Source organism: Echinops telfairi, unplaced genomic scaffold, assembly GCF_000313985.2.
Source record: "Echinops telfairi isolate 266 unplaced genomic scaffold, ASM31398v2 ScPeMD7_6;HRSCAF=24_1, whole genome shotgun sequence".
NCBI classification, from domain to species: Eukaryota; Metazoa; Chordata; class Mammalia; order Afrosoricida; family Tenrecidae; genus Echinops; species Echinops telfairi.
Genome location: NW_022103903.1, coordinates 14,455,269 through 14,482,304, shown reverse-complemented (window position 1 = coordinate 14,482,304; position 27,036 = coordinate 14,455,269). Strand labels below are relative to the sequence as shown.

The window sequence follows — 27,036 nt, the reverse complement described above, 5'->3', positions numbered from 1 at the left end:
GGGCATCTCGTCTCATAGTGGGGCTGGCCATGTGGTCCTCTCTGTGGACTGGCTGCTCTATTTGGCCTAGTGGGCCAGGATGTGCTCCAGTCTCTACTCCCCCCACCCCCGTCATCTGCAGAACAAGTTTTTAAGCTACACAAAACATAGTAAAATAATTCTTTGCAAATTTGTAAGTTTGCTTCCTCCACCACTATTAAAGATACATTTGGAAAATAATTTGAAATTTTATCAATAACTTTTAAAAAAGTTACTACTAACATTTTGCAATTCTTTTTAGTACTGTTGTTTTAGGCAGTTTTAAACTTGTAATCCATTACATACAAGACTATGTAAATATGTTTTTATGTGTTTGCATATCTTAAACTTAATGGTATATAATATTCTTAATTTAAAATATTTTAACTTAAAAGATGGACATTTTATCATCTAGAATAAAAAGGTGATAGACACCTTTTATCATGTAGAATAAAAATGCACCTTTTCCTACCTTTAAAGTGACATTTTCCCCAATATATATAAAAAGATGCTCAGAGGGGGAAAGTTTGTCCACCAAGATAATAGAAAATGCACTATTTTATAGTTTACTGATTTAACAATGCATTTCATTAACCTTGTTTCAAAAATCAAAGGAGCTCTGGTGGCATAGTGGGTTAGACATTTGAGCTGCTAACCACAAGCTCAGTGGTTCAAAACCACCAGCTGCTTCATGGGAGAAAGATGAAGCTATCTACTCTTGTAAAGATATAAAGTTTGAAAAACTCAATGGCAGTGCTTTGTTTTAATTCCAAAATTCTTACCTACTATATTATGCAAAGGAAAACACTTAGGTTCATTAAATAAAAAGGGAAATACCATACTAACAAATTATCTTTATTGTGTGAAAATGTTACAGTTCACGTTCAGTCAGAATGACGCTGCAGCACATAACAATAAAGACATCTGTTAAAACCCAACTGGATTTATAAAACACGTTTAAAAGTATTTTTTAAAATGCTTTATGGATACAAAATAATTATATAATATATTAAAAACGTATTAATTTTGCCTATACATATAATTTCAAAATCATTGTTATATTTTTATGAAATGGACTTATAGTAATTACCATACATTAGACTAATCAGAGGTAGGAAACAAATGAATTTTAGTGTTACACTTACTCTCAATTTAGATGAATTTAAAAATATGGAAAAAATATGAATTTTATTTCTTAAATGAATAAATATGTTACAAAGGAACCAAAAAAGACGCACAACTGAATTTCCTCCCCCCTAAAATCCATTAAGAAATTTATTTATTCTCTTTTTGTATTATTTTCCCTCACGTTACAGCTCCCTAGAAAATTTAGATTGTTATGACTTTCACATCTGACAGAGCACGCTTTCAATCCCCTTACTCTGGGCTATATGGATCTCATGTACAAAAGCTGATAAAGCTACATGTAATGGTGACTAAAGTTCAAAGTGAAATGATTAATAAAAGTTCAATAATAAGTAAGTAATCTATGAGACTGCTTTGTTAGTACTTGTTAATATTTTCAAATACCAGTATATAATTGTTAGTATTAGTGAACAAGCTCAGGAATTTTAACAAGGTGATATAGAAGTCATTTTCTTCACAAGATTTTTAGCTTAACAAAAATATGTGCACTTATTTAAAGGCAATATTATGCACACATTACTTAATATAAGTGTGTGTGTATAGTTTTGCCTATATGCCCCAAAAATAAAACATCATATAGATTCCATTCTTAAGTGCAAGAGAGCTGTTATTGTTTTAAATCAATAAAATATTTTGTTAATCATCTCTATATAAAAGTAATGTTTGAGCTAGTATTTTTGTTCTTCTTGCTTCAGTACCCAAGCAATTTCTCAGTTGGAAAGCAGAAGTCCCTGAACTTACAGAAGCTCTTTCGGTCTTATTTCTTATCTTTAAGACAGCATTAGGATAACCTAGAGGTGTTTGTCCAGCTTCTGAAAGAACAAGATGGTGACATGAGTATTTTGATCTCTGAATTTAAAACAGGTGCTTACTGCGATTCTTATTAATATTCTATGAAATTTTTAATAATTTAAAAACTGCTAGGTCAAAAAGGCATTTAAAATTTCTTTCATTAATTTAAACCAGAGAAAACAATTTTACCACCAAAAAATCCTGAACTATATCCTTGCGTAGGGCTTTCAAATTGAAAAAAAAATTATGCTATTTTAAAAAAACGAATATTTAAAAATTATATCAAATTAAGAAGCATACTTCAAGAGCATTACTATGAGCCATAAATATATTCTGTTTGTATAGATAACAGCTATAAAATAAACCACGTCTACTTTTCAGCCATAACTTTAAAAAAAGCATCTATAGAAAAGTACACAATATCATAGTAATTAAAATTTTTAGAAAAATAAAAAAATAATTAAAAAATTTAAGATATAAATTTCCAAGAGTTTCCTTACATGCACATGTATCTTACAAAAAAATCTAATATATAGAAATAGAGACTATTGAACAAATAGTAAAGAAAGTGGCTTCTTTTCTGAAGAGATTTTGCTTAAGGAATATAACCATGAATGGGCACGTATAAATCAGAGTCAATTCTCTACTGTGCTAATGTGGTCCAAATGCCTATCATTTACACGGTTTACTTTACTTTCTTTTTTTTTAACCATGAAGAATATGGATAAGTAATTTTCGGATCATTGAGGTGTGTTCCGGAGAAGCTCTCCAGTGGAATGGCTATGGTTGTCTTGCGAGTCTTCAACAGTGAGGATTTTTCTTCTTAGAAAAAGAAGCACCTCCGCCCTTTCGTTGTGTCCGTGTAAAGGAAGTCATCCTCAGGAACGTGGTTACGAGATCACGTCATGGGCGTCACTGTTGGGTCTCTGCCGCACAACCAGAGGAGGCAGTGGCTTCCCATAGAAATCTACAAATAGAAGGGACACAAGCAAAAGTTCTGAGAAATGTGAAGAGAAGGGAAGCAGCACACAAAATGATAATAACTATAGAAGGGAAACAGCATGCAAAACGTAGGACAAATAATGATCATTATTTACCAATCAACACCTTTTAAAGAAGTAAGACATTATGACTTGGCTGTGAAGGGATGGGTGGAGAGAATAGGAGAAAAAAATGTAAGAATTGAACATTTGATTAAATTCAAAGCACTACCATTAAGTTTCTAACACTATATTAGAAATCAATTGCTACCTAATTTAATAAAAAGTTTTCCCAAATAGATATATTTAGTGTTAAATTATTTTCCAATTCACATTAGAACAGAATAAATAATAGCTAAATCTACAGAGGCTGCTGCTACTAAAGTTCTGAAAAATCAGTATTTGTACAATTTTTGTTTTTATTCAATGCCTGTTACTCTCTCAAGATTACTTGGGAGAAGCAATAGTGAATTCCATTATTCTTATAATTAGGAATCTTTTCATGATGCCTCAATGTGCTTTCATGATTTGGGGCACATTTGATATTATTTCAAATAGAGAAGTCCTTATTTTATACTTCATAATCAAGTCTAATTCCGTAATCACCATACATCAGCTTATAAATGGTAGTGTGGTATGTTACACATCAGGTTGCTAACCGCACAGACAGCAGTTGTAAATCAGCTACTCCCTAAAACAAACCTGAGCCTTTCTACTCCCAGTAAAGAGTTACATCTCCAAAACCCAGAGGAAGTTCTACTCCATCCTATACCGTCACTGTGAGTCAGAATTGACTTGATGGGAGTAAGTGTTTGAGTTTTATGCTAGTTTTTGGTAGGTAAGCTTTATGGACTATTATCTTAAACAATCTAGAACATAGTTGTTTAGTCACTTGAAATATATATATTAAAAATGTACTAGAGGAAAATATTTTTCAACAATTATAAACTTAAAAGTAACTATTAAACTACAAGTACACTTCAGTATATTTTAATGTAATAGTATAATAGTAGGCTAATGGCCAGAGGTTTTAAAGCTGGACAGACCAAAATTCAAATTCTGGTCCTATATCTTATAAAGTATATGACCTTAGAATTTAAGTTCCTCATACACAAAGTAGGGATATTATCTCCTATTCTCCTAAGAGTACTGAAGAATTAAAATGAAATAAAGTACATGAATATTTAGTTGTATGTTTGGGGAATGGCTTGCAATTATTATTATTTAAGTTATAGTAGAAATAATTATTTTAATATATTTGAAGTGTATTTTTCTAATTTGTTAACTTCAAAGTTTTAATCCACTATACACAAATCCACTGCATGCAAGCCAGTTCTGCCTCACAGTGACCTTCTACAGGGCTTTGGAGACTGTACATCTGTGGGGAGCAGAGTTTCAGCTTTCTTTTGCTGAGTGAATGGTGGCTTTGCACTGCTGATACTGTGTAAGCTGTCCAAAGCTATGGCAGGCTCCAAGTACACACAAGCAAATCTCCAGTCAACATAATTTTTTTCCTTACTATTTGACTTCTAGAATTTAAAAATACCCTTTTAAAATATAAATTCAAACACTTGTGAATAAGTACCTTTTTTCTCTGTTACAGAAATAATTTCTTGAAATGCTTTTGTATTTTTTCAGAAAATAAAAATATTTTGAAACAACAAAGTAGACTTCTTATTTCCTCGATTGTATTGTATGTAAGTCAACTTGAATGCTAAACTGAAGTGTCAATACACATTTTGATAAAGGGGTTTAAAAACTATTTTAGAATATAAAACAAGAGCAGCAAGTCAAGATTTGAAAATATTCCTTGGCTTGGTTTTATGACTAACAGAATCTTTGGTTGTTTCTCATGATATATGATACCTACAGCGATCCCATCTATCACTTCTCAGTTTGTTGTACTGTCCTGGCTTGCTTGTTATTGTGATGCTGGAAGCTATGTCACTGATGTTGCAAATACCAGCAGGGTCACCCACAGCGAACAACTTTCAGCAGTTTGCAGACTATGAAGAAGGAATAGACTGTCTACTTCTGAAGAATGAGCCACTGGAAATCTTATGAGTAGCATAAAAACAATGTCAGATATGGAATCCCTCCTGAATACAAACAGAATATTGTCTGATATGGGGCCAAAAGATGAGCCCCGCAGATCAGAAGGCATTGAAAATATAACGAAGAAAGAGCTACCTTCTTCAAATAGAGTTGACCATAATGACGTGGGTTGCAAAAGTTGGAATAAAAGAAAAAGGAATAGTAGTTGGAAAATATTTGGTCTCAGTGATTGAAATTAAGCTGGCAATCACAGGACTGGATTTTGCAAGACCAAAGGCTTCTTTATCAAAAATACTTTTTTTTCAACCACACAAATGTTGAATGAACACATTGACTTCTCCTGAGGAAATACTCACAGAAATCAAAATCAATAAATTTGTGGGAAAAAACAACAAAGATGCTGAATAGTAGCTGTTAAAACAAGGCCAGAGGCTGACTATAAAACAGAGCATCAATTGTTCATTATGTAAGTTCAGGATGAAGAAAATTGAAATATGTCCACAAGAGTGGACGACCTTGAGTGCATTGCACTTGAATTCCAAGAACAACTTGCAAATAGATTTGATGTACTGAACACACAGAAGACTTAATGAGCTCTGGGATGAAATCAAGAACTTCATATATGAAGAAAGCAAATGGTCATTAAAAAGAGACAGATGATCCCTTCAGGACCAGTGGTGAGAGTGGTGGTACTGGGAGGGTGGAGGGAGGGTGGGGTGGAAAGGGGCAACCGATTACAAGGATCTACATATAACCTCCTCCCTGGGGGGGGAGGGAACAACAGAAAAGTGGGTCAAGGGAGACATTGGACAGTGTAAGATATGACAAAATAATAATAATTTATAAATTATCAAGGGTTCATGAGAGGGGGCGGCGGGGAGGGAGAGGAAAAATGAGAAGGTGATACCAAGGGCTCAAGTAGAAAGCAAATGTTCTGAGGCTCATGAGGGCAACAAATATAAAAATGTGCTTGACACAATGGATGGATGTATGGATTTGGATGAGCCCCCAATAAAATTATTTTATTAAAAAAATGAGGAGCTGATACCCAGGGCTCAAGTAGAAAGAAAATGTTTAGAGAATAATGATACCAACAAATGTACAAATGTGCTTGACACAATGGATGGATGGAGGGATTGTGATGAGTTGTATGAGCCCCCAATAAAATGATTAAAAAAAAAAAAAGACAGGTGAGAAAGAAAAGAATCAAAGTGGATATCAGAGTGTGGTAGTTACATAATCTGGTGTTGATTTAAGGAATCAGAGTGAAGGGGTGGAGTCTGGCCTGTCAACCAACTAGTAGTTAATGACCTCATTTGGAGGCGCTAAGGCAATAAATAGGATGCTGGAGGTGGGACACATGCTGACTCCCTCTGAGACATCCTTGTGGAGAAGACACATGGAGAGAGGCTGATGGAGCTAGACCTCTGGAGCCAGAGAAGCCACAGAGAGACCCCTGCCAGCGCTGAGATGCCTACAATACCACTAGATCCACAAGACTCCCTACCCACTGGTCTGTCACCTTCCTGCACTCGGCATCACTGTATGTGTTTTGTGAGTCTGAAGAGGGCTTTATAGATGGTATCGGACATATGGGCTAATATCAGACTTATGGACTTGATCTGGACTGGGCTGGGATGTTTTCTCAATATTCAATTGCACTTGTATATAAAGCTCTTTCCTATACCCATATGAGTGTCTCCCTGGATTTGTTTCTCTAGTCTACCAGGACTAACACAGTTAGTTATATAATCTGTTGTTAATTTGAGAGGCTTAAGAGTGAAGGGGTGGAATTTAGCCTGTCAATCAGGTTGTAGCTTGATGACCTCATTTGGAGGTGCTAAGGAGATAAATAGCTCGTGGGAGGCAGGACACAGGCTCAGTCCCTGTGAGACATTCTTGTTGACAAGGCACATGGAGACAGGCTGATGACAGCCAGAGTCTTAGAGCTGGAGAAGCCACTTGGAGACCCTTGCCAGTGCTGAGATGCTTACCCTGCTACTGGACCCACAATACTTTCCACCCACTGACCTGTGATTGTCCTGCATTCGGCATCATTGCATGTGTTTCGTGAGTCTGAAGAGGAATTTATAGATTAGTATCGGACATATGGGTGAACACTAGGCTTATGGACTTGATCTGGGCTGGGCTGTGATAATTTCTCAATATTCAATTGCTCTTGTATATAAAGCTTTTTCTTATACACATGAGTTTGGATTTGTTTCTCTAGTCCATCTGGACTAACACACAAAGAGACTATGATACTTGTTCTTCAAAATAGAATAGCTAATGAGAACAAAAGAAATGATGAAATAAAAGAAACATTCGAAGCTTAGGTCGAGAACACACAGTAAAGTGTTATAACGAAATGTGTAAAGATTTGATTTAGAAACCCAAGAAGGAAGAACCTGCCCCAGCATGTCTTAAAACAGAAAGAACTCAAGAAAAAATTCCAAGCCTAGAGTTGCAATATTGAAAAGTTCTATGGGCACAATATTAAGCAATACACAAAGCATCAAAAGAAGATGGAACGAATACACAGAGTCACTTTCCCAGGAAGAAATAGTCAACATTCAACTACCTCAAGAAGAAGCACATTAGGCGGGGAGGGGCGGGGATGGGGGATGGGGTGGAGCAGGTCAATTAAAAAAAAAAAAAAGAAGCACGTGATCAATGGTATTAAAAGGAAGAACTCCAGGCTGCACTGAAGCCATTGGCCAAAAACAAGGCTCCAGGAATCTCAAGTGAAATGGTTCAATAAGCTGATAAAACACCGGGAGCACTCGCTCATTCATCTATGCTAAGACCTCAACTATCTGAACGAGATCTGTATTTGAACCCATTCTAAAGAAAGGTGACTCAACAGAATGCTCAAATTGCAGAATAATATCATTGATATCTACCTGTGAAAGTTGGACACTGGTAAAGGGCACAGAAAAAGAATGAATGCACTTAAACTGTGGTGCTGGAGAAGAATATTTAAAGTAGCATAAACTGCTAAAAGGACAAACGCATCTGTCTTGGAAGAAGTATGGCCAGAGTGCTCCTTAGAGACAAGGATGGTGAGACTTCGTCTTGCATACTTTGGACACGTTGTCAGAAGAGACGCGTCCCTGGAGAAAGACATCATGTTTGGTGAAGTACGGGGGCAGCGAAAAAGAGGAAGGCCCTCAACCAGGTAAACGGACACAGTGGCTGCAATAATGGATGCAAGTATCGGAACAATTGTGAGGATTGTGTGGGACCGGGCAGTGTTTAGTTCTGTTGAGCATAAGGTTACCATGAGTCAGGACTGACTAGAAGGCATCTATCAAGAACAACATCATTGATATCACATGTAAGTAACATTTTGCTGAAGTTCACTCGATAACTGTTGAAGAAGCACATTGACAGGGAGCTGCTGAAAACCGAAGCTGTAGTGAGAAGAGGATGTGGAACAAAGGGTTTCATTGGTGACATCATATGGGCCTTGGCTGAAAGAGGAGAATACCAGAAATCTTACGTTTATCACTATGAAAAGGCATTCAACAGTGTGGTTCAAAACAAAGTTTGGGTAGACTCCAGAAGAACAGGAATTCCAGACACTACATTGTGCTCATGTAGAATCTGTACATAGATCAAGAGGCAGTTGTATTTACAGAACAGGGTAATATTTGGTTTAAAATCAGAAAGCTACGTACATCAGAGTTCAGATTCACAATCAATGCTCATGGAAGCAGGAGTCAAGAGATCAAATGACATACTGGATTGGGGAAATCTGCTGCAAAGGACTTCTTTAATGTGTTAAAAAGCTAAGACGTTACTTTCACAGGACTAAGGTATGCCTGTCCCATATTTTCAATGGCCTCGTAGGCATGTGAAAGTTGCAAGCTGAATAAGGAAGACAGAAGAATGCATTTGAATTAAACTGTTGGCAGGGAGTATTGAAAGTGCCGTGGACAGTCCAAAGAACAAACTAATCTGTCTTAGAAGAAGACCTCTGACAGGTGGATAAAGTAATGGATTGAGAGTGTTAAAGTAAACATGGATTCTTTAAGTATATTCTCTGACATTATGTCTTACCTATCCTACTGAAAAATTTTACTATTAAAATTTCCAATTCAACCACAGCAAAGTTCTCATTAAATTTTAAGTGCTAAAACAATTGTAGTTAATTTGTAATTATCTACTCTAGTTCATGTACCTGTTGTCTTCTAAACTTAACCTTTTGTCAAGATGCTTGTTTATGAGAGAAAAAGGACAAATTATGAGGAAAGAAGAGACTGAGTCTATGTAAGTGTGAAAAGACTGAACACAATAATGTAGGTTTATTAATTAAAAACAAAACAAAAATCCTGTTTCCTTCCTCATTATTGAAAGCAAAGTCGAGATGAATGCAGTGACTGACTTATAATCCAACCCCACCCCCCACCCCCACGGAAGGGGACGAACCACAGAAACGTGGGAGAAGGGAGACAGGGGACAGTGTAAGATATGACAATAATAATCATTTATCAAGGGGTCACGAGGGTGTGAGGGTGGGGAGGGAGGGAAAAAAAGAGGAGCTGGTACCAAGGACTAAGTAGAAAGAAAATGTTTTGAAAATGACGATGGCAACATATGTATAATGTGCTTGATATAATTGATGTATGGATTTTTATGAGCTCTTAGAGCCCCCAATAAAACTATAAAAAAAACCTGACTTATATTTTGTGAAACACAAGTTACATATATAGGGCTAAAATACAGATATTTGAAACTTGTGCATGTAGGGTGTTGTCCTTGCTGCCTGGGTAAGAAAATAATTATTATACACATTGGAAATTAACTGGAAAAAAAGTAGTGAAGTTGGATTTTAACTAAAATACTGTATTAAAATAACTTCTCAGGAGCCCCAATTTAAAGCACAAACACAGAAAAGCAAACAATAACAAGAAAGTAATCCATAGTCTTCTCAGCCCACTGTCAACCTCTTTCCCATGTGCCCCTTTACTAGGATGCATTCCTGGGAGCTCCCACCAGTTCATTTATTCTTAGTTTGCATTCTTTCCCTCAGAAACAGCAAAGTGTACATCCCACAATTTCTCCATACCCTCCCAGTCACCGAGGTGGCATTTTTCTCATTTCTTCTAAACTCCAGACTCTTAACATCATCAACATACATTTCCAAACAGACAAACCTACACACACAACTATGTATGTCTCTCCAGGACATGTTTCCTCCTCCTCACGAATTTTCATTCTTAGAGATAGTATCAACCGCCTAGTCCTATATGCCGAATTATCCTGCTTTTCTTTCCCACCAAAGCTACATGTCCTTTCATTAAATCTTATTTACTAGAGTTGTTAAAACGTTTTTGAATAGTTCTAATGTTCAATCATCATTTCTCATTTTGATTATTGTAACAGAATATAAGAACAATTATGAGGATAGCATAGGACCGGCAGGGTTGAACTGATTCTATAGTATCTATGTTATTCTAAAAACAGTAACAGCAGCCGCAGAAGTGGAATATCTCATTTACCTTGGGTGTGGCCACTATCCACTTTGTATTTTAAATTATGACTCAAGGTATTTTCCTAATTAAATCAAATAGTACAACTTCCCAGATAAAAAAGAGGATGTCCTTCAAACTTACAGCAAGTTCAAATATCTTAATGTAGCAGTACATGCCAAGCCTTTCACAATCTCTATAATTAAGCTCTCTATAACTTAAAAATGCTTTTTCCTTACCCACTTGCCTCACATGAGCATAACCCATCATGAATAACTTCAGGTTATTCTACAAATAACCTCTTTCCCTCTCTCTTACTTTGAACAATGTTTCTTCTGCTTACTACCTAATCTCAATCGTTCAAGACCTAGTTCTTCTGCAATTTCCCAAATCACCCATGTGGTTTATGCACAATACTTAAACTCTACACTGCAGAGTTTATGACTGTTATGTTGTGAATTGTCATGTATATTGAGTTACTGTAAGATGAGTTATGGTTTCCTCTATTCAACTAGGCTCTCCAGGAAGACAGAATGCATGCTTTGTTCATCTTAGAATTACTAGTGTTTTAACTGGTATTCAAAACAAAACAGTTGCTTGTTAAATCCTTAATTCAGTAAGAGAAAAAAAAGAAAATCCATTGGATTATACATGGGTACATACACATTAACATCTAATTTTTCATAAATAATTGAGCTGACATTTATTCTAACATGTGCAACTATACTTAGAATATTCAATAGCAATATCATGATGTAAAAACTGTAAGCAAAACAGAAAATTGGCATTTCATTGGAAAAAACATTTAATAAATTCTGGAATAGTCTAAGAACTTATCTTCAGGAAGGGAAAAAAATCTTTTATTTCACTAAGGACTAAGAAGAACTATTTCATCACTGGCTTACAGTATTGTTAAAAAGAAGGCAAACTGCACATCAATATGTATGCATTTTTGAATAATTTAATTCTATGAAGTTTGGTATAACTTCAAATAATCTAAAGATTAAACTTGATTTTTTTAATCTACTAAGTAAATCTCCTTAGGAAATACATTCTAGATTAGCTAAACACAGAGTTGATCACAAAGACAACTGGACTTTCTTGAGAAACAAGTGATAATTATACTGGCTGGACTAAGGCTAATGTTATTTTCATTAAAAAAAAATTAAAAATAAAACGTGCTTCCTTAGTCAAGTAAGCGTTTACTCACTTTGTTTCTAGTCACTTTTATTTAGATGAACTTTATTTGGTTTACTGATTTGATATCTGAGCCAACTAATTTTCTTTATTTTTGCTTCATTTTAATATTCAATATCTGAGTATCTTACTAGAAACAGAGGGAAATCAATTATATGAAATCATTAGAGTACATTTAGAATTTATCAGACACTAGTTATTTACACTAAAATTGTAATGTTGCATAGTTGCTTAAAACATTTTCCCTTTTTATTAATTATCACCATAAATATATAAACAGAAGCTATGATTAATTCTACTTATTTAAGATAAACATCAAATCAAATTATATGGAAACATGAGTTTTGGGAAAAATGAAATAAATTTTATCAAATTAAGTATAATAAGGCTTTGAGATCTTGCAAAGCTTACAAAAAATAAAATGTAAGTTAAAGTTATGAGGTAAAGAAAAGTAGATGTACACATGTACATACAGATGATATCTGAAAACTAATGCTTTTGCATTACCATTATGACGTGTTTCACCAAGAGGCTCAAGTTTTGGAAGTCTAGTGACTTTGGGGGTTCCCCAGCCAACTAAAGGGAAAACAAACAAACACACATATATAAAACAGTGTACACAAAGTTGTATGTCACGTGAGGGGATCCCTCCCTCAGTAAGGTGTGTAAACAGCATTGAATATGAATTCAAGTACACTGAATGAACAGCCATAATAAACTCATTTTCAATGTCTTGTATTGAAGAACATGACTACAGACTGCCAACACCTACATCAGGATTTAATTCATATGTAAGAAAAATGAATAATCCTCATTACCATTCTAAATCCTACCAACAGAATACTATAAATGATTCTAAAAAAATTCTTAGAAATTTTACCACCTTATGCAGTCATAAGCTAAAAGCATTTGAAAAGCTAAAATGACATCACTTCATTCTGTCATCAGATATTTATGTGATGATTTATATAATATTTTCTGATACTATCTCACTAGTAATATGTGAAGTAATGATGGTCTGTGTTGGAATAAAGAACTCACAATTATTGTGAAGTTAAAATGTCTCCACTCTACAGGCATTATTCTATTTATCCTCACACCAATTTAATTATGTTGGAAATATTGTATGACAAGTTGATGGAGTGCTAATGGAAATGTTAAATTTTTTTTTTTTTAAATCTTGGTTTCCTAATGACAGAAACATTAAAAAAAAAAGTTTTATTTGCCATCCATCCATCAAATGTAATTTCTTTGAGCAATCTGGATGTTGTTGGTCTTTCACACAGAATGTGAATACAATTCTAGGAAGTGCTTGGGAAAAGTTTTCTTATCAGTTTGTATTAATCTTTGTTTTAATAAAACTCTTTAATGCAGAGTTATACAAAAGCAATAGATACGCATGTTTATAACTTTTGAATAAAGTAGACAGAATGAAGAATTTTTACCTTTCCCAAAATTCATTATGTAAGAAGAATACTAAATAAAAATTAAACAATTTTGCTTCTTTGTCTTGATACTCCATTGTTTAAACAGTATTTTAAAATTCAATATCAATGCTAATTTACTTACCAGGAGGAGGGGGTGGGGGTGGAGTCACACTCTTAGGAACAGAATCATCTGTATTGACTGGTTCTACCCGGTTACTCCTTTTTATTCTTAGCTTTTTCATTTTCTTTTTACCATTATCTATAAGAATATAAAGATGAAGCTTTATACTTTGAGGAAAAAGTAACTTTTATACTTTAATAGAGTTAAAATTTTAATATAATTACTTATCAAGATATATATCTTCAACTTTAGAAATTGCTAAATATAATCAAAAGCGTACTTGTTTATACCAAGATTTAATTGTTAAAGTAATTCCCTATTTTTCAATGTATTTTTTTATTGTGAATTAGATGGAAATACATTTCGGACCATCAACTCTGCATTCAATAGTTCAAATCCCTTATCAACACCCGTCCCCCTCATTATATCCCAACCCTCAACCCCTGATTTCTCATCTCCCTTTTATGGTTCCCCATCTACTCTTTTACCCAATTCAGTATCTATCTAGTTCACTGCTTCATCTTCCCACCCTTGCCCCATCTCCTTGGGAACCTCCAAAGCCTGTTCCCTTTCATCTGCAAGTCCTTAATGTAGTTTTTAATCCTTATAGTTGTGGTCTCATACAATATATGTCCTTTTGTGATTGATAAACTAAACTCGGCACAATCTTCTTCAGATTTACCCGTCATGAGGTGTTTCATGGCTTCAGCATTGTCATTTTAGTGATACATATTTTTCAAGGGAGGACCCAAAAATTCCTCCGGTCCCTAAGCTATGTATTTACATATTTTTTTATAAAATAACCTTATCACCTTCAAAGTATTCTTCATTAGACTTAATACATTTGTCAAATCCGCGATTCCATTTTTTGAAACATTTTTCAAACTCATCTGTTTGGATGGCTGACGGCACCTCTCTCATTTTTCCTTCTTTCTCTTCTATGTTGCCAAATCTGTCCTTTCATGTCCCTCATCATTTGCGGAAACAAATGAAGTCTCACGGAGCAAGGTCAGGTGAGTAAGGTGCGTAGGGCAAGAGAGGCGTGCTGTTTTTTGGCCAAAGCTGGCGCACTGAGATGGCTGTGAGCAGGTGCATTGTCATGGTGGCAAAACCAGTCTGCCTGTTTTGTGGCACACCGTTATGCAATCAGGCCAGTTTTGTGGCACACAGTTATGCAATCTTTTCTGAACCTCTAAATAGAAAGTTTGATTAACAGTCTGACCTGGGGAACAAACTCCACATGCACTGTCTCCCTCACATCAAAAAACAAATAAGCATCATTTTTGGGGGGGGGGGGTACCGCCTTTTCTGTATTAAATATTATTTATTAATTCTTTAAGTGATGGGCATTTGGGATTTTTCCCCCTTCCTGCTACTGTGAACAGTATTGTGATGAACACCGTAGTGTATATATTGGTCCATGTTATGTATCTTACTCTTTAGGATATAAGCCAAGCAGAGGTATTGCTAGATCATATGGGATTTCTATTCCCATTGTTTCAGATAGCACCAAATTGCTTTCCATAATGGTTGTACATATTTAAAGACACACCAACAGGGTATGAGAGGTACAAATTTTCTTCATCCTTACCAGCAAATGTTATTTTCTGGTTTTTTTTCAATTGAGTTGTCATTGTCTCAGGATTGTTTTATATAGTAATTTCTTACTGAACAGATAAAAAAATGGATATTATAAAATTCTATATTTTAAATTTCAAGAGTTATTCAGAATTCAAAAAAGAGAAGGTTATATTATTAAAATTATTTATATTTGTTTTCTAGTGTCATGTTGTTAGTTTCCTTTGAAGCAATTTCCACTCACGGTGACCACAGAGGTGCATAGTAGAGCTGCACCGGGCACTTTTAAGGCTGTCAACTTTTAGAAACAAATCACTAGGTCTGTTCTAAGTGCCACCAGGTAGGCTCACACTGCCAATTTTTGGACCACTAGTTCAGTGCTTCACTGTGCCACCTGGGGTCTCTCTCCGTGTGTCAAATCACTCCCTGCCATCGAGTTGGAGCCAACTCACAGGGACCCTACAGGACACGGTAAAACTCCTCGTGAGTTTCTAAGACAGTAACTTAAAACAAAAATCATTTTATTGGGGGCTCGTACAACTTTTCTCACAATCCATACACCCATCCATGTGTCAAGCACATTTATACATTTGTTGCCACCATTATCCTCAAAACATTTGCTCTCCACTTAAGCCCTTGGTATCATCAGCTCCTCATTTCCCCCCTCCCTCACGACCCTTGATAATTTATAAATTATTATTTTGTCATGTCTTGCACTGTCCAACATCTCCTTTCACCCACTTTTCTGTTGTCCATCCCCCAAGGGAAGGGGTTATACGCAGATCCTTGTAATCGGTTCCCCCTTTCTACCCCACCTTCCTTTTACCCTCCTGGAATTGCTCCCATTATTGTTCTTGAGGGGTTTGTCCTGGATCCCCTGTGTTTCCAGTTCTTATTTGTATCAGTGTACATCCTTTCTAGGCAGATTTGTAAGGTAGAATTGGGATCATGATAGTGGGGGGGTGGGGGGAGGAAGCATTACAGAACTAGGGGAAAGTTGTGACTAGCTCATCTCTTCCCCATGACCCTTCTGTAAGCATTACAGAACTAGGGGAAAGTTGTGACTAGCTCATCTCTTCCCCATGACCCTTCTGTAAGGGGAAGTCTAGCTGCCTACAGATGGGCTTTGGGTTTCCACTCCACACTCCCCCTCATCGCAATGATATGATTTTTTGTTCTTTGATGCCTGATACCTGATACCTTCGACACCTCGTGATGACACAGGCTGGTGTGGTTCTTCCATGTGGCCTTTGTTACTTCTGAGCAAGATGGCTGCTTGTTTACCTTCAAGACTTTAAGACCCCAAATTCTATATCTTTTGATAGCCGGGCACCATCAGCTTTCTTCACCACATTTACTTATGCACCCATTTGTCTTCAGCAATCATGTTGGGAAGGTGAGCATCATGGAAAGCCAGTTTAATAGAACAAAGTGTTCTTGCATTGAGGAAGTACTTGAGTAGAGGCCCAATGTCCATCTGCTACCTAATACTAAACCTATAAACATATGCACATAGATCTATTTCCCCATCATCATATGTAAATACATTTACATATGTACCTGCCTGTATTTAGACCTCTATAAATACCCTTTGTCACCTAGTTCTTTCCTCTATTTACTTTTACTTTCCTCTTGTCCCACTATCATGCTCAGCCTTCAATTGGGTTTCAGTAATACCTCTTGGTTACATTGCCCTTAATCAAGCCTTACCAGGCCTCCTAAACCTTCCTTGCCATCAATTTTGGTTCATTTGTTGTTCCCTTGCTCCTGGGTTTATTGACACCCACTTCCTTTCCCCTGCCTCCCCACCTCCCATGTCCTCAGGAACCATGGTTCTGTTGTTTGTTCTTCCAGATTGTTTATCTTTCCTCTTATCTAGATAGACCTGCAGATATAATAATATGCACCAAAAAAAACAAGGCAGAGCAAAACAAAGAACGAAAGAAAAAAAACAAAACAACAAAAAACAATGACAAAAAATGAAAAAGTCTGTAAATAGTTCACTGTTTGTTTGTTGACCTTTCGCAGTGTTTTCCGGTCAAGTCTGATGGAGTGCCATGTCCTGGCCTCAAAGTCTATTTTTGGTATACCCTCAGGACTTCCTTGCTCTGCTCCGCTTGCTGTTCTGTTGCACACCCTTAGTGTTTTGCCTTGGTGTGGTGGGTTCAGATCAGGAGCAATTTCTGCACTGTGTTTCCAGTGTTGTCCCCCATAGGGTTATGGGTCAGTGAGGGATGTCTTGTCTTGTAATGGAGCTGGCCATATGGTCCTCTCTGTGCATTGCCTGCTCTGAGCAGGGATATCATCCTCAAGGCTTTGTGGACCAGGATGTGCTCCACTCTCTCTTCCTCCCCCTTCATTTGCTCCTGTGTGAGACTGTAGCTCTTAACAGGAGTAGAAAGTATTGTCTTTCTCCTGTCCTATTGTCGCACTGAATATTCTCGTATCACATTAAACTTACACAATTTAATTGCAATGAAACTCAGAATGGGCAGTGAGGGAGAGCTGTTAGTTACATTGGAGCCAATTCATTTTCCTCTTCTATAATGTACTGATATCTAAAAGACTTTCAAGTAACCAAAGTGCCCATAGTTAATTAGCCTAATAACCTGTTTAGTGCTGCTGTTCTGTCATCGAGTTCATTGTGTAGTGTCTAAGGTATTAAAAACTTACAATCAGCTATCCAAGGCAAAAAAAAAAAAAAAAAAAAATTCTCTCAATTGACCTGGAACAGAGGAAGAAGGAGAGCCAGCAATAAGAACATATAGAATGTGTAGCTACTCTGTCCTCCTTTGCCATGAGACCAGATTTGGATGCTACCTGGCTACTATTATTGAACATTTTGTCAAAGATTCCACAGAAGAATCCTGATTATAAGGGGGGGAAATGCATACTAGTATTTAAAATCCTCGGAGACTCTAAACTTTCTATTGTCAGAGAGTATATGAACCACTCAAACTATTGCCCTAAGATAATCTTTAAATCTTAAAGATTTAGATACTGGCTGAAATCTTAAAACTGAACAACGGTTTAGCTTAACTAGTAAGAAGGTTACCTTGGGCATTTTGCTTCTTAAAGATCTATCTAAATGGGATCATATTGAAAACAGTAACTCAAAACATTACGATAAGAATCTGAAGCAGCACTGAGTTATGCTAATAACGCAGAGAAGGTGAAAATGGTAGGACAACTCAAAAAATGTTTAACGTCACTAAGTTCTACACTACACATGTCGAAATGGTTGTATTGGAGTATAGTTTGCTGTGCAAGTTAGATTTTCAATAAAGTTACCATTGAGTTGATTCTATGTCAATGATTTGATTCTGACTCATAGTGACCCTACAAAACAGGCAAGAGCTACTCTTACAGGTTTCCCACACTGTAACTCTTTATTGGAATAGAAAGCCTCATCTTTCTCCGGAACTGCTAATCTTGTGGTGAGCCATCCAACATGTAACCACTATGCCACCAGGACTTCAGGAAGTTCTCAATTAATGATACTATCCATAGAATTATCTTATGCCCCATAGGGATAATTTATAATGTTCTCTATCATAATGATAATGATGCTTCTAAAGAGAACCAGGGACATATATAAATCACAGATATCTTAATAGATTTTGGGCTCCCACTTAATCATAGTTCTAAGCCAAGAAAACTTAGTTCTTATGACATAGCCCTATTTAAGATTCATTTTCATGACGTGATCACTGAAGATATGGGTGAAGAAATTAGTTCGTGAAGTGCCAAGGGTCATAAAGGCTTGTCTTAAATCAGCAGTCAATTACGTTTACATGGAGGACACACACCAGGCCATGGGCTCCAAGGATTGATTATATATAATAAAATACATATCCAGAGGAGGAAACAGTAGCTTTGCTTACATTCTGAACACCTGGTTTGTAGAAGGTTGTGGATGACGGGAAGCACAAGGTCAACACATGGATGAAGTCTCCACTGACTATAGTTCAGGGATGTGAACAGCCTTGCTATCAGAGGACATTGTAAAGATGATTATGGCACATGTAGTTAGGTTTATATGTAACGCCTTATCATTTGATCTCCCTTTTGACTCATTTTAATGTTTTTAATATTTTCTGTTTTGTTTTCGATTGAGATTTTTCTCTGTTCTGTTTTGTTATTGCTTTGGTGTTTTTGTTGCTTTTGTTTTATATAATCTTTTATATTTGAAATTTAGAGGCAGTAAATGTATTAACAATTACCAAGGGACATGCAACGGAGGATGGAGAGAAATGGGGAGCTAACGAGTATGAGAAGAAAATGTTCTGAAATCGATCGTGGTGATTCCACAAATCTTAATATGCTTGAACTATTAAATTGTATGATGTGGAAATTACAATCCAATATAAGTATTTTTAAATCATATTAAACTTTATTAAACAATAATTTCAAAATCTCATATGTCTATACACTTCTATAGACCATGTTTTCACCTCTCTGACCCTTTACAAAAGAATCCTGAACTCATTTATACCATATCAAAATGGAAGTTTTGGCATCCTGAAAGGGCCCAAGACATGCACCTTAGAAATTACCCTTGAGTTTGAGCAATAAAAAGAAGTCTGAAGGGGCTGGACAGTCTTGCTGCCCTAAAAGAATAAACCGATGCATTGTTTGTTGTGAATAAAAAAAATTCCTTGGCATAAATTTCCTGGCTTATTTCTCACCAATGCAGCTTTCAATTTTGTTAAAATTTCTTTGTAATAAGCTCCCATCCTCACCTTCAAAATTCTAAAAAGCTATCAAAATTCACCCTTCAGAATCTCAAAAACAGTTGTCATATGGTTTTGAGCTGATCACTCTGCATCATCTCAGTACATCCAAGACGAGTCCTTGGTCGTGATTTGTTCCACGAAATCATTTTCATTCTCTTCAATCTTGCTTAAAAGACTGGTGGAAAGATCCACTCTTTAGGATAGCTGTTATTTATACTATGCTTATATTTAACCGAAACTGGCACCTATTTAACTCAAAGGTTGAAAGGCAAAGGTGTTAGCCTAAAATTAAAATGTCAAACAAAACAGGATTCCAGCTTCAGCAGCTAGCACAACAAAGGTAATCAATTCCAAGGCCTTTTCCCACCTGTTCCTTCTTTCATTGAGGTTGATCTTCCCATTCTGGGCAGTACCACTGAAGTCTTCCTAACCTTCCTTAAAATGTTTGTGTGGCAGTCACCTAATCTGGTGTCAATTTAAGGATTAAGAGTGTAGGGGTGGAGTGTAGGCTGTCAATCTGGAGATAGCCAATGAGACTTCTGTGTGGGCATGGCCTTCTCCTAAGAATGCTGGGAAATCTGGTACTTCCTCCTTGGAGGCGGAACACACCTCTGACTCTCTGCTACTCTCTGGGAGACATTGCAGAATACAAGCCACATGGATGCAACCAGACCTCGGGCGTCGGAGAAGCCACAGAGAGACCCCGCCAGTGCCGAGATGTTTGCAATGTCACTGGATCCAAAGACTTTCTACCCACTGGCCTGCGATCTTCTGCATTCAGTGTCAATGCATGTGTTTCATGAGTCTGTAGAGGGCTTTATAGATTGATATCGGAAATATGGGCTAATAAATCGGGCTTAGGGACTTCATCTGGACTGGGCTGGGATGTTTTCTCACTGTTCAATTGCTCTTGTATATATATCTCTTTCTTATACACATATGTGTGTGTGTCCATGGATTTGTTTCTCTAGTCTGCCCAGACTAACACAGTTTGATTCATCTAAAATTTGTCATTTCATGTGGCCAACCTTTTTTTTTTTTTTTTTTGCATTCTTAGGTTACCTTTAGCAAAACTTCAATGGATTGGAAGATATCTAATTGAGTTCTGTGTAAAAATTAGCCTTTACCTCAAAATAATTTTATTTCATAGCATAAAAAGTATCTTTCTTCTTTCTTTGAAGGTACCCTAGTGAGACTAAAACAAATATATTACTGAAAAAAATTACCTTGCAGCCAACCACTGATGACAGATATATATTTAAACAGGTGTTGAGGAAGCCTCAAGGAATCAGAGGATATTGTGTGTTTCATCAGTACAATAATGCACCCTGGGTGACTCCTTCATTCCTGTGACCCTTCTGTCAGGGATGTCCCATTGTCTACAGATGGTCTTTGGGTCTCTGCTCCGACCCCCTTCACTCATGAATGTTTTTTTTAATTTGTTTGGGTTCTTCGGATATCTGTTTCCTGATCCGGTCAGTACCTCATGATCACACAGCTGGTGTGCTTCTCCCATGTGGGCTTGATGCTTCTATGCTATATGGCTGCATGTTTAATTTCAAACCTATTACACCCCAGACATTATATCTTATGAAAGCTAGGCATCATCAACTTTCTTGAACACATTTGCTTATGCACCCATTTTGTCTTCAGTGATCGTGCCGGGAGGGTGAGCATCACAGAATGCCAGGTTGTTAGAACAGAGTGTTCTTGCGTTGAGGGAGTACTTGAGCAGAGGCCCAAAGTCTGTCCACTACCTCAATGTATTGCCATATAAATATATGTACATAGGCCAATATCTCTATTTTTATGGATTATTGTATTTATATATGTACACACCTATGTTTATACCTCTATCCATAGCGTTGCTTCTGAGATCTGTCCTCTGTTGCCTTTTACCTTCCTCCTGCCCCACCCTCACGCTCAACTTTCTTCTGCCTCTTAGTAATTCCTCTCAGCTAGATTGCTGTTGTTCCAACACCCCCAGGATCTCTGTGTCCTCCTCCTTGATTTTAATGCCCTAGTTTTCCCCCTATCTATGGCGTTGTTTGCTCACCACTCCCTTCCCCCAACTCTCCCTTCCCACAAGTCCCTCCAAAGCCATCGGTCCTCTTGCATTCTCCTCGGGCTTGCTTCCCATGTCTCTCTGATGATATAGGTAGACAAACCAACAGTAAAAGATAAAACAAAAGGGAAAAAAAAACTAGCAAAACCCCACTGAAAAAGCATACATAATTCCAGGTCAGTCTGCTGAGCTTTAGGACTATCTCCCCACCAGTCCTGGGGGGGTTCCTGAACTGTGCCACCTAGCCTGAAGTCTATTTTTGGGGCTTTGTGACTTTGCTTTACTCCAGTTGTCGATCTGTTATGTTCCCTTCTTGGTTCCCCCTGCTGTAGGGGTGGCGGGGGAGGTGGGGGGCCGAGTGTCAGAAAGGACTCACTCACAGCAGTGTGTTCCCAGTATTGTCCTGTCACGATATGCTTCCTCACTCCCCACTATCATGACCCCAATGCTGCCTTCCACTTAAGGCTGGACTGGAGCCTGTACACTCGTACAGATAATAGCTTATGACAACACACAGAATCCAGGTCAGATAAGCCCCTCGGGAACAGAAATCGGAGTAGGTGTAGGGGTAGGAGGCAGGAGGGTAGGGGCACGAGGGGAGGGGAGAAAGGGAAACCAATCAGAATGATCGACACATAACCATTCCACTCGGTCCCCCCTCCCCCAGAGGGATGAACAGCAGAAACCATGGGAGAAGGGAGACAGCCGTTGGTGTAAGATATGAAAATAATTTATAATTTATCAAGGGGTCACGAGGGCGGGAGGAGGAGGGAGGGAAAAAGAGGAGCGGATACCACGGGCTCAAAAAGAATGTAAATGTTTAGAAGATAATAATGCCAACATTTGTACATATATGCTTGATACAACTGATGTATGTGTTGTTGTTAAGTGCTGTAAGAGCCCCAAATAAAATGATGTTAAAAACAAAATCAAAGCCACACGTGTTGTTTGGAATAAATCAACACACCTATAAACTGGAATCCTAGTACAAATGTTTTGACTAACTCTGAATCTTAAAAACAACAAAATAAAAATGTAAAATAAAGAAGATTAATTCTACATAAACATATGAACTAACTTGAAAAAGGGAAAGAAATGGAGAAGTCACTGAATGAAGTCTACTTTTGTAACTTGACTAACAGAGATATTGTAATCAATTTCCTAATGATCAAAAAGTATATGTTTTAAATCAGTATTAGTTATTCAGTAAAACGCCTGTTAGATAATCTGGATTTCAAGAATTGGAACCTTATTTTCTATAAACCTTGTGACCTACATAAAGAATTCCACTTTCCTTTGAAAATGATGATGGCAGCATATGTACAAATGTGCTTGACACAATGGATGAATGTATGGATTGTGATAAGAGATGTAAGAGCCCCCAATAATAGTATTTTTTTAAAAAAATTACAGTTTAAGTAGAACCAGGTCACTATGTAGGAATGTCAAGAACGTAGAAATTTTTGTTTATCTCCCATGTGCCAGGCATTTGGCTGGACTGCTGCAGGGATATTTTATATAAACGCCCCTCCATATAAAGGTGAGAAAACTAAGACTGAAGATTTTATTATTGCACATATCTAGTTGACGGGAGACTTAGGTCTGTATCACAGGTTGTCTGAATAATACAGGTAATCGCTCTATTACATTCAATGACATGAAATTCCAAACCACATTACCAGTTAGAAAACACAAACAATTACTGCTGTGGATTGAATTGTGTCCCCAGATCACATGTTGTATCCAAAACCCTATACCTGTGAGTATAATCCTATTTGGGAATAGAATGTGTTACGTTAAAGAGGAAGTATTAGTGTAAGATGTCTTGAGTCCATTTCTTCTGAGATATAAGAGAACTGATGAAATAAGGAAGCAAAAGGGCAGACACCCTGCTGTATGAGCTCTCCAAAGAGCCATGAAGCAGAAGCTAAAGAAGGAAAAAAACCTGGTTCAGAGCCCACAGTGAGAAAAAGCCTCGCCCTAGAGTCAGCACTTCGCATTTGGACTCTGAGATTCCTACACTGTGAGAACATAAATGTGTGTTGAAGCCACTCATTTGTGAGACTTCTTTTATAGCAGTAGTAACTAAGAAGATCAATTTATACCATATTAAAGAGGAAAAATAACTTTTTGATAATATTTTAAAAATTTTTTGTTTCTATTGTATTGAAATAGTAAATAAAGGAAATGATGCTGATTAGTCCATAATGAAGCTAAAAAGAAGAAGGAAAAAAAACCCTGAAGATATTAAAAAATTTCTAAAAATTCCTTGGGCTATATTGTACCCTAGATTTATAAAAATAAAACAATAATATAATATTTTACTGTAATGATTTTAAGCTATAAAGGCATCTTTACGGAAAACATAGCCATAGAAAACTCATGATAATACTGCATTTGAAGACAAGATTATATACACATATAGCTACAGATAAAGCCCACGGCCATGGAGTCAATTTTGACAAAGACAGAGATAATACATTTTTGTGTGTGAAAATAATTACAATAAAAGGAATAGAATATAAGTGAGCACAAAAATATAAACAAATAAATATAAATATATTTAAAATAACTGGATTCAGTACCTGATTCTGAAGACTGCTCATCTTCATTCTCCAACTGCTGTGTTAATGCTTCCTCGTAATTTTCTACTATTCCAAACTCATTGCTCTTATGGCTGATGTCACTCATCTGGCTGTGGGTCTCTATTTGCTCCCATTCCATGCTCTGCTTCAGGGGACAACCTTCGCTGTCTTTCTTAATCTTCTGTCTCTTTTTCTCTTTTTCAAGCTTTTTTTCATTCTAATAAAAATGAAGTATATTACCTTTACTATAAGGATTACATACAAGAAGTTTTAAAAGAGAAGTGAAATAATCCAAGAACATTCGATAACTTATAGGATACTGAGACATAACTATGAAAAAAATGTTAAACAGATCACTAAAACTCAGCATTATCATTTAGAAAATATAGAAAGTATTAAGAAAGTAAGTATTTTCAACACTATCTCATTCGGAAGATGGCCACTACTGGCTGCATACAACCACTGAGTTCTCTGTCCCTGCCCACCTAGGCCACAGACATATACCATTCAAACATACATCAATGTGTCTCTAGCCATATACACTCGAGATTTTATAAACTTATTTCTAAATAATTAATAGTTAAATAATTCGATAATTTAGTGATATATTAACAGATAAATAATGATTAACTCATTAATTAGTTTTAAACAAAACTTTAATTTTAATTTTTTATTAATCATTTTATTGGGAGCTCTTATAGATATTATAATAATCCATAATTCAATTAGACCAATTGCTGCCACCATCATTTTCTTTTCTTTTTTAAAAATCATTTTATTGGGGTTTTGTACAACTCTTATCACAATCCATACATATAGTCATTGTGTCAAGCACATTTGTACATTTGTTGCCATCATCATTCTCAAAACGTTTGTTTTCTACTTGAGTCCTTGGTATCAGCTCATTTTCCCCCTCCCTTTCTGCCTGCCCCCCTCATGAACTCTTGATAATTTATAATTATTATTATTTTGTCATGTCTTACACTGTTTGACATCTCCCTTCACCCACGTTTCTGTTGTCTGTCCCCCAGAAAGGGGGGGTTATATGGAGATCCTTGTGATCGGTTCCCCCTTTCTACCCCACCTTCCCCTTACCCTCCTGGTATCGCTCTCATTATTGTTCCTGAGGGGTTCATCTGTCCTGGGTTCCCTGTGTTTCCAGTTCCTATCTGTACCAGTGTACATCCTCCAGTCTAGCCAGATTTGTAAGAAGAATTGGGATCATGACAGTGGGGCGGGGGTGTGGGTGGGGAAGAGGAAACATTTAGAATGTGATACCTATTCCTACTGACAGAAATGTCATTCTTTCAATGTTAATGAATATGTCCAATGTTTAGAATAGTGTCTGGCACTAAATAAATGCAATTGTGCTATCATTTTAAATAGCTATAGTTTATCTCATAATTCTCTATAAATTGACAAATAAATTTATTCTAATTTTTCACTACTATAAAAATGCAATTGGCCTATTAGTTCTTCAGGATAAAACTCTAGCAGATTTGCTGGGTCAATGGGTAAACACGTAGCAAATGTGATCCTGTTGTTGTTAGGAGCCAGCAAGTCCGTTCGGACTCAGTGATCTTATAGACAAGAGGGAGTCACTGCCCTGTCCTGCACTCGCCTCCCAAACGGCACGTTTGAGCCCACTGCTGCAGCCACTGGGCCACTTCATCTGGAAGGTTTCTTCTTTAATGCCCTTTTAGCTTACTAAGCATAATGCTCTTTTCAAGGGTCTAATCCTTCTAATAACATGTCCACTGGATGTGAAAGGAAGTCTCACAAACCCCCACTGCTAAGGAACATTCTAGCTGTACTTTTGCTTTTTAATATTGTAAACAGTTCTTTATGATTTGAATGTAAGATCTATCCATTATTCATCATAATGTATGCTTGACTATACTACTTTGAGATTTTTCCTTCCCCAGGCGCATATAAATATTTACTGTATCATCCACTAGCATTTATAAGGGTTAAAAAATACATCTAAATCTTTAACACTTGTGAAATTTAATTTGATATAGTTTTCCATCATTCTGCTTTTCTGAAATGGGTGTTTACTTGCTCCAACATCTTTTCCCCCCTCAGATTTGAAATGTTATTTTTATTTTATATTAAATACTTATACCTAATTAAGTTCACATTTATATGTTCCATTGATCTATTCTATATCATATTCTTTTAGTTATCTGTGATAAAATATAAGGAATACTATATACTTCTCTAAATTATAAAAATTTTAAAGGAGAAATTTGTATATAAACAAGTATGTATGACAAATCTTAAAGTTCCTACCAAACCCCAATCTCCATCCATTGATTTGATTCCAACTCATAGCAACCTTATATAGAATTTCGGAGGCTGGAAATCTTCAGAGAAGCAAACAGCCGCACCTCTCTCCTACAGAGTGACTTGTGAGTCTGAATCACTGACCTTGTGGTTAATAGTACAATGCCTACCCTAAACTGCCACAAAGCTTCTTTACTTTAAATCCTTTACATTTAAACACATATAAATGGTTCTTGACAAGACCATCTTTATTACACAGAGAAAATTCATGTTCCCACATAAAAGAAAAACCGTTTTTCTTCTTCTCTACCAATATTTTAAACACAATATAAGATAAAATTCGACAAATATGTTTGATAGGATGCTGCAAATAATGGTTCAACGTAAAATACCAAAATAAAATCCTCACCGAAAAAAACCAAACTCACTGCCATCTAGTTCATTCTGACTCTTGGCGACTCTATGGGACTGGGTAGAATTGTCCCCATTGGTTTTGAAGACTGTAACTCTTTTTTTAAAAAAAAAAAACATTTTATTAGGGGCTCATACAACTGTTATCGCAATCCATACACACAT

General features: G+C 36.5%; 1 protein-coding gene across 2 annotated transcripts in view; it reads right to left on the bottom strand.

Annotated features, from left to right (window-relative positions):
- Nucleotides 1-852: 852 nt before the first annotated feature.
- The window catches only part of ARL13B (ADP ribosylation factor like GTPase 13B), an 86,828-nt gene continuing 60,644 nt past the window's right edge, over nucleotides 853-27,036 (bottom strand). Inside the window, exons 7-10 of one of the 2 annotated variants that reach the window (XM_045286258.1) lie at nucleotides 24,175-24,391; nucleotides 13,232-13,348; nucleotides 12,170-12,238; nucleotides 853-2,923 (exon numbers count right to left, since the gene is read on the bottom strand). In XM_045286258.1, coding sequence (XP_045142193.1) covers nucleotides 2,847-2,923; nucleotides 12,170-12,238; nucleotides 13,232-13,348; nucleotides 24,175-24,391 — 480 coding nt within the window. In that variant the 3' untranslated portion in view covers nucleotides 853-2,846. The remainder of the gene's footprint in view (nucleotides 2,924-12,169; nucleotides 12,239-13,231; nucleotides 13,349-24,174; nucleotides 24,392-27,036) is intronic. The other variant, XM_045286259.1, reaches the window with a different exon arrangement.